Source organism: Oncorhynchus mykiss, chromosome 15 (assembly GCF_013265735.2).
Source record: "Oncorhynchus mykiss isolate Arlee chromosome 15, USDA_OmykA_1.1, whole genome shotgun sequence".
In the NCBI taxonomy this organism is placed as follows: Eukaryota; Metazoa; Chordata; class Actinopteri; order Salmoniformes; family Salmonidae; genus Oncorhynchus; species Oncorhynchus mykiss.
In genome coordinates, this window is record NC_048579.1 from 56740080 (window position 1) to 56755079 (window position 15000).

The 15000-nt window shown below is 44.7% G+C and overlaps 1 protein-coding gene across 2 annotated transcripts in view; it reads right to left on the reverse strand.

The window, feature by feature from the left end:
* Positions 1–15000, reverse strand: part of LOC110490368 (carbohydrate sulfotransferase 11) — a 65469-nt gene that overhangs the window by 29013 nt on the left and 21456 nt on the right. For both annotated transcript variants that reach the window (XM_021563718.2, XM_021563717.2), the window contains exon 2: positions 2645–2730. In XM_021563718.2, the coding sequence (XP_021419393.1) occupies positions 2645–2730 (86 nt within the window). The remainder of the gene's footprint in view (positions 1–2644; positions 2731–15000) is intronic.

Consider the following 15000-nt stretch of genomic DNA (forward strand, 5'->3'; position numbering starts at 1 on the left):
CAACAATCAATGGCACCTTGTTACCCTCTCGTACCTCATCGGCGGTCACATGACCAATCAGGCGCTCTATGATTGGGTAGTGGGTTGCAAGGTACACATATTAGCACAGTACGTCTTACGTCATTCTGACCCCCCACCCCCCCACTCCCTCCCTCAACCCCACAACTCCCCGCTCCTCGTCCACTCCTCGTCCACTCCTCGTCCACTCCTCGTCCACTCCTCGTCCACTCCTCGTCCGCTCCTCGTCCAAAACGCTACTCCTGACACCAGACACCCCACTGGGGCTTACACTAGCTCCAGTACCCATCTCTGACCTCTGACCTCACACATATCATCTCAATGGGACTTTACAGGAGTGAGGAGGTGAGGGAAACTCTCTGGCGGAAAATGATATATGTCCACGTGCACCCAGTCTAAACTTAGCTGTTAAACACCAGTTTGATGGCTTCTTGTATACTTTTAAAATGTGTTCTGTGATGAATAGTTTGCAGAAAGAGAGCGAGAGAGGAGTTTATGAGAGAGAGAGAGAGAGAGAGAGAGAGAGAGAGAGAGAGAGAGAAAGAAAGAAAGAGAGGGGGGTGGAGAGTTTATGAGACAGAAAACGTGCATGATAGATATACACTGAGTATACAAAACATTATGAACACCTGCTCTTTCCATGACATAGACTGACCAGGTGAATCCAGGTGAAAGCTATGATCCCTTATTGATGTCACTTGTTAAATCCACTTCAATTCAACAGCAGAGAGAGAGAGAGAGTGAGTGAGAGAGAGAGAGTGAGAGAGAGAGAGAGAGAGAGAGAGAGAAAGAGAGAGAGAGAGAGAGAGATCTGCTATACAAATTGATGGAAAGTGGTGTTGGGGGTAAAACATACGACATTATAAAATGTACACAAACAACAAGTGTGCGGTTAAAATTGGCAAAAACACACACATTTCTTCACACAGGGTCGTGGGGTGAGACAGGGATGCAGCTTAAGCCCCACCCTCTTCAACATATATCAACGATGGCGATGGCACTAGAACAGTCTGCAGCACCCGGCCTCACCCTACTAGAATATGAAGTCAAATGTCTACTGTTTGCTGATGATCTGGTGCTTCGGTCACCAACCAAGGAGGGCCTACAGCAGCACCTAGATCTTCTGCACAGATACTGTCCGACCTGGGCCCTGACAGTAAATCTCAGTAAGACCAAAATAATGGTGTTCCAAAAAAGGTCCAGCCGCCAGGACCACAAATACAAATTCCATCTAGACACTGTTGCCCAAGAGCACACAAAAAACGATACATACCTTGGCCTAAACATCAGCGCCACAGGTAACTTCCACAAAGCTGTGAACGATCTGAGAGACAAGGCAAGAAGGGCATTTTATGCCACCAAAAGGAACATAAATTTCAACATACCAATTAGGATCTGGCTAAAAAATACTTAAATCAGTCATAGAGCCCATTGCCCTTTACGGTTGTGAGGTCTGGGGTCCGCTCACCAACCAGACTTCACAAAATGGGACAAACACCAAATTGAGACTCTGCATACAGAATTCTGCAAAAATATCCTCTGTGTACAACGTAGAACACCAAATAATGCATGCAGAGCAGAATTAGGCCGATACCCACTAATTATCAAAATCCAGAAAAGAGCTGTTAAATTCTACAACCACCTAAAAGGAAGCGATTCCCAAACCTTCCATAACAAAGCCATCACCTACAGAGAGATGAACCTGGAGAAGAGTCCCCTAAACAAGCTGGTCCTGGGGCTCTGTTCACAAACACAAACACACCCCACAGAGCCCCAGGACAGCAGCACAATTAGACCCAACAAAATCATGAGAAAACAAAAAGATAATTACTTGACACATTGGAAAGAATTAACAAAAAAACAGAGCAAACTAGAATGCTATTTGGTCCTAAACAGAGAGTACACAGTGGCAGAATACCTGTCCACTGTGACTGACCCAAACTTAAGGAAAGCTTTGACTATGTACAGACTTAGTGAGCATAGCCTTGCTATTGAGAAAGGCCGCCGTAGAAAGACCTGGCTCTCAAGAGAAGACAGGCTATGTGCACACTGCCCACAAAATGAGGTGGGAACTGAGCTGCACCTCCTAGCCTTCTGCCAAATGTATTACCATATCAGAGATACATATTTCCCTCAGATTACACAGATTAAACTCCCATATCTACTGGGGGAAATTCCACAGTGTGCCATCACAGCAGCAAGATTTGTGACCTGTTGCCACAAGAAGGGGGCAACCAGTGAAGAACAAACACCACTGTAAATACAACCCATATTTATGGTTATTTATTTTCCCTTGTGTTCTTTAACCACTTGTACATTGTTACAACACTGTATATATATATATATATATATATATATAATATGACATTTGTAATGTCTTTATTGTTTTGAAACTTCTGTATGTGTAATGTTTACTGTAAATTTGTATTGTTTATTTCACTTTTGTATATTATCTACCTCACTTGCTTTGGCAATGTTAACACATGTTTTCCATGCCAATAAAGCCCCTTGAATTGAATTGAATTGAATTGAGAGAGAGAGAGAGAGAGAGAGAGAGAGAGAGAGAGAGAGAAAGAGAGAGAGAGAGAGGGAGAGAGAGTGAGAGAGAGAGAGAGATGGTTTCTACCTGTGTGGGGTTGTAGAGTTCCTGCAGTGCGTTGCGGGAGTCTTTCCTACAGCACACGTCCGCCGCAAACTGGTTCCTCCGCATGACTGTTAGAAGGAACAGAGAGAGGACCGTTAGCAATGCCCAATGACACTGGAACAACAGCAACAACAACCAATCACATTGTTACAACTTAAAAAACAACCAACAAGAGAGTGGGCCTAATAATGTTAACTACAACAGCATTCACATAATAAATTACCATAAAGCTTATATTCTGTAGGGGTCAAAATTGGGTCAAGTGCACTGTCACAGCTAAACTACAAGGCCAGGTCCCTATACACACAACCAACAGCCAGACAAACCAACAGCCAGACAATACAAACGCTTTAATTACTGGATGAAAGAGCCCACTGAATAACTACATGAGATTGAACAGAACAGTGGGTGTGGGTGAACAACAATACATTTGAGAGCCTTACATTTCTCTGTTCTATGTTTCATCATCCTCACTGATCTAAGGGGAGGTGGGGGGGCGGGTGGGGGGGTAAGCCAACCGCAGACAAACCCACTTCCTGTATCTTTGTTTCTAACCCAGTGCATCGTTCCCTGTTTGTGCTGCATGTTGTGGACAAAATCATATCCATTTCTGTCACCAGGGGAATGGATGAGAGCTGAGTGCTTGTTAGTGTAACGAACCACCGCAGACTGTCCATTATACCATTATACCTTACCTTCAGTAGGAGAGGGGGAAGAGATGCCCCTGTACACCTCAGTGTGATGGGTGACCTGTCACCTGGCTGTGAAAGCAGCTTCTTAATAATGCAGTTCATTCCTGCTCCCTACAGGCAATTACTGCTCTTTCAGCAGAATACACACACACACACTGACTGCAGCAGAGACAGTGTTAGAGAACAGAACAGTAATGCGGATTCATCCATGATATCTGGGGGTGATTACTCTCTCCTACTGGAAATGGCAGTAGTGGGTCAGATATCCATTCCGAAACGCTGCCAGCAGGCCTGTTGCTAATGACGATGGATGCCAACCTGTATCTGAATGAAAGCCTCCTCTGTGCCGGGTGCTAACAGCAACAAACTGTCCCACTCACTCAATCATTCTCATTTATCCTCTACTGCATCTATGGGCTGTAGGCCTAATATGTAGAGAGAGAGAGACAGAGAGAGTGTGAGAGAGAGTGTGAGAGAGAGAGAGAGAGAGAGAGAGAGAGACAGAGAGAGACAGAGAGAGAGAGAGAGAGAGAGACAGAGAGAGACAGAGAGAGTGAGAGAGAGAGAGACAGAGAGAGAGAGAGAGAGAGAGAGAGAGAGAGAGAGAGACACACACAAGTAACTTACATGCCTGATCTACAGATGTTGCTTCAGTGCCTCCAGGTCCACACACATACACAGCTCTATTTAATCTGCTATGTCTGGTGTGTGTTAATACACTGATCACCTTCCATGCACAGAAACACACACACACACACACACACACACACACACACACACACACACACACACACACACACACACACACACACACACACACACACACACACACACACACACACACACACACACACACACACACACACAGGCCTCTTGATATACATCAAAGGCATTAGTATTACAATGTACAGAGTACAGTGGAGTGTTCCCACTATGCGGACCAGTAGGCCCACCTGCCAGCACACCTGTGTCACAGCCCGGGAGAGATGTAACCATGGTAACCACCTCATCTCACCTGCACCATTCTGATTGGCTCCATTCATCAAATACCCTCTCAGCGAGGGACATGCTCATTTCCTTTGTGCTGAGCGCTTAGCCATACACACACACACACACACACGTGACCCTGATCTGACCTTCCTCATCTATCTGCTCTATTATGATGGACTGTACCAAGCAGAAATAAACAGGTTGATATGGATGATAATATGGGCTATGGTCAGCTGGATTGTGGGTAAAGGGATCAGAGATTTAGCTGTTAGGTCTGTTTCTGAGAGTTCAGAAGGGTATGAGGCACAATACTCCCCCCACTCTCTCTCTCTCTCTCTCTCTCTCTCTCTCTCTCTCTCCCTCTGTCCCCCCACTCTCTCTCCCCCCACTCTCTCTCTCTCTCTCTGTCTCTCTCTCTCTCTCTCTCTGTTCTGTCTCTCTCTCTCCCCACTCTCTCTCTCTCTCCCCACCCTCTCTCTCTCCCCACTCTCTCTCTCTCTCTCTCTCTCCCCCCACTCTCTCTCTCTCCACACTCTCTCTCTCTATCTCTCTCTCTCTCTCTCCCTACTCTCTCTCTCCACACTCTCTCTCTCTCCCCACTCTCTCTCTCTCTATCTCTCTCTCTCTCTCTCTCCCCACACTCTCTCTCCCCACTCTCTCTCTCTCCCCCCACTCTTTCTCTCTCCTTCTACACTCTCAATTCAATTCAATTCAATTTAAGGGCTTTATTGTCATAGGAAATATATGTTACATTGCCAAAGCAAGTAAAGTAGATAATAAACAAAAGTGAAATTATAAGACAATTAAAATGTCATATTAAGTCTATATAGACTGTTGTAACAATGTGCAAATAGTTCAAGTACAAAAGGGAAAATAAATCAACATAACTATGGGTTGTATTTACAATTGTGTTTGTTCTTCATTGGTTGCCCTTTTCATGTGGCACAGGTCACACATCTTGCTGCTGTGATGGCACACTGTGGTATTTCACCCAATAGCTATTAAAGTTTAAAGTCTCTCTCTTTCACCCCATCACCCCCCCGCCACTGACTTTCTGTATCAGTCTCTCTCATTACCTCTTGCTCTCCCCAATACCCCCTTCTGTCACGCCCTGCTCCCGCTTCCCCTCTCTGGGGCTCGAGGGGCTCGACCAGGCTGTCCTTCATTACACACACCTGCCACCATCATTACGCGCATCTGCGCTCATTGAACTCACTTGAACTCCTTCACGTTGTCGATTGCCCTCTCTATATCTGTCTGTTCCTCAGTTTGTTGTCGTAATGTTGTTTTGTTCCTCCTGTCCAGACGCTGTCTGTGTTTTGTTTGATGTCTGTTTTCCATTAAATGTTCACTCCCTCTACTTGCTTCTTGTCTCCAGCGTCGGTCCTTACACTTTCTCTCCATCCCTCCCTTCCTTCCTCTATCCCTCTGTCTTGTTAATGCACAAAGTGGTAAGGGTGCCGTCTCCAGCCTGTACCCAGAGTTTGTGAGAGCGTCTGTGTGTTCCACAAACATCCAAACACACACACTCCGAGCATAACACACACCACCTTTCATCTTCCATCAGCCCCAGCTCTCATACACTAACATCCCTCCTCCTGCTTCTCCTCCTCCTCTTCCTTCTCCTCGATTTACATAACCAAATGTTGTTGCTCAATTAAATTACATGAACCATTTAGGGTGTGAGTTTTCAGGGATGTTATTCTCAACTTCCTATTGTGGACTTTTACATGCCTATTAAATCAGCAACTCTTTGTGAATCAGTGAAAATGTTCTACCAAGTCCAACGCATGGACTCCACCCACCTCAAAGGGTTACTGAGGGCGTTTGGTGTTTCCACCTTCCTCTATGAACTACTGTTGGGCAGTAGGGATTCTCTAGTGATTCTCCCTTTGCTTTCAGCTCAAAGACACAGCAGAGCCAGCCTCCCTCCCAAATCCCACCCATAACAGCTTCTGACATGCAAATGATTCTAGGAAGTCAAGCATCACAAACCAAGCAGAAACTACAGTAACACACAACAGTGAGCCCAGAATAACAAGATACTCAATCAGATCCAAGGTTGGCATACATATGTCATGTAAGACCGTCGTTGAAGGAGTGGCTGGAGTGTATATTGGGAAGCACTGTATTCACTGTGAGTTTGATTACATACTGTCGCCTCACTATAAATAGTTCTGCACAAGCTCATCAAGGTCTGTAATCACACAACATCTGCAGCCATCTATCAGCAAGGGATTATGGGATACTGGAGGATTAATCTGCTGCTAATCTTACCTACATACAGAGAGCATCAATTAACTTGCCACTGTCACTCTCTCTCTCACACACACACACACACACACACACACACACACACACACACACACACACGGTTAGTAACACACAAAAACACACACAGTCACTAACGTGCATGATCACACACTGATATGTACGCACACACACACACACACACACACACGCATACACACACACACACACACACACACACACACACACACACACACACAGCATGATCATTACACAGGTGTACTGGGGACAATAAAAGGCCACTCTAAAATGTGCAGTTTTATCACACAACAATGCCACAGATGTCTCAAGTTTTGAGGGAGTGTGCAATTGGCATGTTGACTGCAGGAATGTCCACCAAAGCTGTTGCCAGATAATTTCAATTCAACAGATGCATATCTGTATTCCCAGTCATGTGAAATCCATAGATTAGGGCCTAATGAATGTATTTCAATTGACTGATTTCCTTATATGAACTGTAACTCAGTAAAATCTTTGAAATCTTTGAAAATGTTGCATGTTGCATTTATTTCAGTGTATATAAGTCTCCCAACATACACAACAACCTATCGTGGACAGGTAATACAACAGTGGGGCTATAGCTTCATGATATACTGCTATAATCAGAACACTAACTGGACAGATGAGTTTAGTTTGATTATAGTTGTACCTCTGTGTGTGGTCTATTGGTCGGGTTAGCTTTGAGTATAGGTCTTTGAGTAGGTCGAAGGGTCATTTAGACTGCTGTGTGATCATGCAGGTCTCTCGGAACGAAGCAATATGGTCGGGCGAAGAGGCTAGTGCTTGCCTATGTGTGTTGCTTCCCACCGGGCAGCAGTTGCTTCCCACTGGGAAGCTGAGTCACATGTCGCCAGCGGTAGCTAAAGTAGCCAATTTGTTCCAAATAGTTTCTAACCACGCCTATCAGGACGATTGACTGAATGGAATCCATACGTCTCTCCCCTCGTCCCCAATGATGGGACCCCCATTCTAAGGCCTCTGAGTAGTGGTTGCCCTCTCACTGCCTGACTCAATATTCCCAACATTGAATAGGAATGGAATTTTGAATGGGGAAATGGGGAACATGACCACAGTGCAGAAACTCTTAGCTATGGAGAAGTCTGTTTGGTTCTTTATGATTTTGAAGTGTAGAAATAAATAACAGACACACACACACACACAGAAACAGGATGGATGAATAAACAGAGGAGCATGTTGTAAACCCATATTTGGCCTCTGACTAAGAGACAGCGGTCAGTCACACAGTCATAGGCGGCCAAGCATGGTCAGATATGGTCAGAGGCGGTCAAGCATGGTTAGACAGTCACACAGAGAGATGGACAAACTACAGCAGACAGACATGAATCACAGACCACAAGCCCAGAGGAGGTAAACATACGGGACCAGTGGGAGATTCATAGTAACGGAAAAAAGAGAGAGATGGAGTGAGAAAGGGAGCGGTGAGGAAGGGAGGGAAGGAGGGGGAAGATATGGACCCCATCAAGCAGGAGGGAGGAACCCACTGAACCTCTCAGTGTGACAACCCTAGGACTGTCACACACACACCTCCTGTACTGCCCTGTCTGTAACCCCTCCAGTCATGAAAGTGAATATGAATGAACAGAGGGTAGACTAATCAGAGAGAGAGAGAGAGAGAGAGAGAGAGAGGTGCAGATGAAGAGACAGACAGCTAGACAAGGATATGAACCATAGATCATTTGTAAGGGGACGCATAGCAGCCACTGCAGTAGGCACCAAAGCGCTCACCACACATTAGCCTTCTTAGCATACCTTCCTTCCTCCCTCCCTCCTCTTCTGGACCTCCAACATCACCCTCCCTTGCCCGGCAGTGGTCAACAGGATGGGTGTTTTCAAAAAACACCTCATTCTGCAATCAGGGGCAAACGGGCTTTTTTCAAAACACCACAGGGAAGAACCACACACTCCATCACGCATGCAGTCACTCTGTGTGTGTGTGTGTTAGTCCTGAACGTTTCCTCCAGCTGTGTTCCAGTAATACTGTGGTGGAAGCTTAGAGGATGGGGTTAGAGGTCACACTAGGGCTGACCCCATTTAGTCGACTGGTCGATTGTTTGGTCGATAGGCTGTTGGTCGACTGAGAATTAATTTTTCAGCCAGTTGCAAAAAAAACATTTTTTTTATGGCACATCTTGATTGCAGCCTGTCTCAGTGGACTAATCCATTGCTGAGACAACGGGGATGGCTCACCAGTAGTACATTTACCATTAATTCCCCTCATTTCTAATCTACAATGCTTGTTTGGTTACCATCATTTCTGTTAATACATTCAATATGTTATTATCATCGCAGTATTTTTGTCACTGTCAGAGTGGACACGTTGTTTACAAAATGCACACAACCTAGGCTGCACTTCAGAGAAACAAGTTTAGGTTTATTTCATTCCATTTATGAGTTTTGTTAATTTAGTCATTGTGTTTCGTAAGGACGCACACCTGATGACTCATGGAAGTAGGCCCAGGCTACCTGGCCTGCGCGCAAATGTAGGTTAATATGTCCCCATTTGGGGATCTGATAGTGTTTCAGATTGTCTTAACTCACCACCACTAATGAGCTGTGGAGCTTCTCGAAGCTATTTTTTTTCTTCACCTCAAAACAACAAGGAAACGAAGTCTGTTTGTACATCCATTGAGAATGACAACAGCTCCTCAAGGTCGCCTATTTGAAAAATCTTTGCAACTCTGTCCCTTTCGATAACCACTCCACCTGAAAGGGGGGGGGGGGGGGGGGGGGGGGGAAATGTGATGCTCTGATCCGGTGGAAACATCATCAACTAGGCCTACCTGCACAAATAGCCTACTGCTGTGTCTGTCCAGATCTCACTGGCATGGGAAACTCTGAGGGTCCAGGATATTTTATACAACGTTGAAAGTTTGTTAGCACAAGCTTTGGGCTGGACCAAACAGTTGGTAGTTGATACAATGTGATCATTTTCATCAGGATATTTTCTAACTGCAGGCTGCAATGTTGTCATTTGTTGGCTTTATGTAGGCTATTTTTACATAGCTGGCAATGGCAATAGAAGTTACTTTAAGATTTGTATATTTTTTATTTAGATATCATTTTTATTAATCACATGACAATGATTTTGAGATAGGAAGACATAAAATAAATGAAACTTTTCCACAAAAATAACTGCCACGCAGATTGCTAGAAATAGTAAGATAAATCGTCACCCCCAAACAGTCAACTGACTTAAGAATTATGTTTTCCTAGTCAATGTCCCAGATCTGACTCTGTTAGCCAGCTAGAGAGGATTACAACACCTTTTAGGATAACGATAAGCAGCACGCACACACACACACGCGCACACACACGCACGCACGCACGCACACACACACACACACACACACACACACACACACACACACACACACACACACACACGCAACCTCTTTTACAGTTCAGTTGAATCGGACAGCAGCTGGGTAAGACAGTGAGAACATGTAACTCTTGGTGGGGAAAACTTAACCAATTGTAATATTTAGTAGGCCTGTGTTCTAAAAAGGAAGGAAAATACAACATTATATAGTATCCCTTCCTCATGGTTACAGACCCAACAACATTATATAGTATCCCCTCCTCATGGTTACAGACCCAACAACATTATATAGTATCCCCTCCTCATGGTTACAGACACAACAACATTATATAGTATCCCCTCCTCATGGTTACAGACCCAACAACATTATAGTATCCCTTCCTCATGGTTACAGACACAACAACATTATATAGTATCCCCTCCTCATGGTTACAGACCCAACAACATTATATAGTATCCCCTCCTCATGGTTACAGACACAACAACATTATATAGTATCCCCTCCTCATGGTTACAGACCCAACAACATTATAGTATCCCTTCCTCATGGTTACAGACCCAACAACATTATAGTATCCCTTCCTCATGGTTACAGACCCAACAACATTATATAGTATCCCCTCCTCATGGTTACAGACACAACAACATTATATAGTATCCCCTCCTCATGGTTACAGACACAACAACATTATATAGTATCCCCTCCTCATGGTTACAGACCCAACAACATTATATAGTATCCCCTCCTCATGGTTACAGACCCAACAACATTATATAGTATCCCCTCCTCATGGTTACAGACCCAACAACATTATATAGTATCCCTTCCTCATGGTTACAGACACAACAACATTATATAGTATCCCCTCCTCATGGTTACAGACCCAACAACATTATATAGTATCCCCTCCTCATGGTTACAGACCCAACAACATTATATAGTATCCCCTCCTCATGGTTACAGACACAACAACATTATATAGTATCCCCTCCTCATGGTTACAGACCCAACAACATTATATAGTATCCCCTCCTCATGGTTACAGACCCAACAACATTATATAGTATCCCCTCCTCATGGTTACAGACCCAACAACATTATATAGTATCCCCTCCTCATGGTTACAGACCCAACAACATTATATAGTATCCCTTCCTCATGGTTACAGACCCAACAACATTATATAGTATCCCCTCCTCATGGTTACAGACCCAACAACATTATATAGTATCCCTCCTCATGGTTAAAGAGAGGGACCAAATTATTAGGGTGAGGCACAATGGCTACTTACAGCTTACTACACAACATACACTTAGCATTACTTTCTTAGCTACAGTATACATATCTCCCTGGCATATTACATAATTTATGCATCAGCATAAAATACATATTTTTGTTGTGCTGTGCTCACTTGAACGAGGTGCAGCGGGCCTTCAGGAGGACAAACTTTTGTCATCAAAGTCCGACAATCTCTGGATTTATGGTGCTTTCAAGACAACTGGGAACTCTGACCCTTTCAGACAGATGTTTTAAGCCCTTAAACCCAGACTTGGACCACATACCCTCTCCACCGAATAGCGGGCAGGGGAGGCAAAATAGCGATTGCTTTGCATTGCAGTTAGCCATTGACTCCTTCCAAACCACTCATTGTTGAATTTGCGATTTCCGACTTGTTGTGTAATGTTTATGTCCAATGGCCGATGAGCAAGACACGTTTTATCTATAATTTCTCTTTATATGACAAGGATTGAAAAGGATTTTCCAGTAGATTGCTGACTTGATGCATGATGATGACTGCTTGTCTAGCTTGCTAGCTAAGATTTTGAAAGTATGATGTTGACATGATCAGTCCAATCAAAACTACAGTAGATATAATGTGATTTGATGTCATCTTCTCTGTGGCCAATGACTTTGAGCCTTCTTGGACAGGCACTTCTAATATAAATATACAAATATATAAATATAAATATAACTGCCGAGCTCTCCCTGTAGATTCGGCGGTGATGTAGTGCCCCACGAGTGACAGAACACTGAGCCTATCACTGCGCAACTAGAGAAGATTACTGCCTTACCTAAGAAAGAGACCACGTTTGTATATGTGAGCTGTTGGAGGGTGGGGTATTCTGGCTGTCAGTCTGTGTAAGGTCTACTCGTCTGTCATCTGGGGGGAAGGGGGAGGGGGAACTATAGGAAGGGGCTGTGTCAACAGCCTGCAATTCATCTGACACACTGCAGATATAGTCCCTGTTCCCACTGGCTACTTCAGAGTGATTGATTGTTTATAGAACAAACAGACAACTCTCCCTGAGTCCCTATGCTTTCCCACCGAAATCCGCTCAGACTCCGCACAGACTCAAAACTCCCTGTTTTACACATTTACCACCAGACGATGTGACCTCTGACACATAGGAAATGAGGAAGTGACACTCACTGCTCTAATTCGCCGTACCTCAGACTGAAGGTCAGGGGTCAAGCTGTGACGGGTCAGGTGAGGTCAAAGTGTCACTCACTGTTCACAGTTGGAGCTGGGGTTGTCACAGTAGGAATCAATGGCAAACACACGAACACGCACGTGCATGCAAAATCATACATACACACAACTATTTCTCGATTGAATAGACATGCCCTCTAGCGCTTACATTTTTCTATTTCCCTTTTGCTTTCCTCGCTCTCTCTAATTTCCTCTATGAAATATTAATCCTGTGTGTCTCATGGGTCCCTGTCGTTCCTGATCTCAGCACGCTTCCCTGCATCCCTCAACCGTCGGTTCGCCCTGCCCTGCCTCCTGTCTCACACTCCCACTGGGACACAGGGATTTAATGATAACATACAAACACACACACACACACACACACACACACACACACACACACACACACACACACACACACACACACGTATTTCTCTCATGGCTATGTTTGTCAAAGAATGCTTCCAGGAAGGATTTCTGTTCTGTTTTCTAGCTCTTCATGTAGTCTGCTTTGGATTTATTCTTGTCTGTTTTAGTTCTGGTCCTGGTGCTTCTGATTTGATCTGTGTTACAGGAAGTCTAGAGATTAGCTCAAATCTTTGCTGTTTCTGTGAACCAGCCAAGGGAGATTGGGGCCTCTTAAATTGATGCTAACACACACACACGCTCACACACACACACTCCCTCTGTGACTGTCTGATTAAAGTTGCATTTAAAGTCAGCATCCCAGCAGTCAGGGGGTCTGGTCAAAGCCCCGGTCTCAGCAGGAGCAGAAACACAGCCTGCGGGACGCGTCTTTAAACCAAGCAGCTGGACACATAGAGGCACGCACACAAAGCGAGGTCAGTGCAGTAAAATATGGAAAGCATTTTAATGGGCGACTAGCTTTGTCGCCACTCGCTGTCTTCAGCTAATGAGGGGACAAATAGAGAGCGAGAGAGAGAGAGAAAGAGAGAGAAAAGGAGAAGGAGTATAGAAGCCTCAGCAGGTTATTGCCATAACAGGTACTAGGTTTGGTATTGTGCTCCAGTGGTGTAATTAATTGGCTGTTTTTGTTCTTCTGCCAAAAAACTGAACCAGACACGATGACAGAGCTGCCTAAGGCACGCCCGAGGGGTCCTACAGGAAGAGAGAGGACACCTGTGAAATATCACTGAGGAATGTGAGCTCACTAGATCCCTGCACTCCACCTAGCCTATCAATGTCATGTCCATAATCAATGCATTGAAGCGGTAATATCTCACAACACACTGTTATATACTGACTCATGAGTACTGGCAGGACTAAATGGCCATTATTATTATCCTGGCTCTATCAGAGATAATCAACACATATTAACCTGATCATCTTCTGAAGTTGTGGAGCAAGGCTTCAACTGACCCCTGATCAATAAAATGACTACCTCCCCCCTTTCTACTACGACTGTGAGACTGACTATGATTAGCAGACTCTACTGACAATCCTCTGATCTGTTGGTCCTGATTGGACAGAAGATGAGTCCCTCCTCCCACCTCTGGCTCCTTAATGTGGCTCATTAGACACATTGAGTCGTGTGTTAATGAAATAAACAGCAGAGTTAATAGATTGCAGCCAGCTCCCAAATACAAAGGATCAACTCAGCAGTTACTATGGCAACAGCTTAGTGGTCTCCTCTTTTCATAGATAAGCACACATACACACAGTGTTGTTACTGGACAGTAGTCGAGCTGCCGTGTTTACGGGCCCCCTGTGGGGATGCCATTGTCTCAGCTGGCCACACATGATGCTTTGGGGCTTAAGAAGACTGAGATACCATCTGGTAGACAGGTGGACAAAACCACAACACAACATCCCCACAAAACCAGAACAACACCAACCTGGTCACAACCACAACACAACATCCCCACAAAACCAGAACAACACCAACCTGGTCACAACCACAACACAACATCCCCACAAAACCAGAACAACACCAACCTGGTCACAACCACAACACAACATCCCCACAAAACCAGAACAACACCAACCTGGTCACAACCACAACACAACATCCCCACAAAACCAGAACAACACCAACCTGGTCACAACCACAACACAACTTCCCCACAAAACCAGAACAACACCAACCTGGTCACAACCACAACACAACATCCCCACAAAACCAGAACAACACCAACCTGGTCACAACCACAACACAACATCCCCACAAAACCAGAACAACACCAACCTGGTCACAACCACAACACAACATCCCCACAAAACCAGAACACCACCAACCTGGTCACAACCACAACACAACATCCCCACAAAACCAGAACAACACCAACCTGGTCACAACCACAACACAACATCCCCACAAAACCAGAACAACACCAACCTGGTCACAACCACAACCACTGACCTAAACTAATTCTGGACAAAATCAGATCAATGACTCAAAACCTTAGATCAGAAGAACAATGACCGGAATCAAACATCAGGATATTGATGTAACCAAATGGGCAGATGAAATGTGGCATGACAGAGATGATGTTGAGGAGGTCCCATACTGTAGGC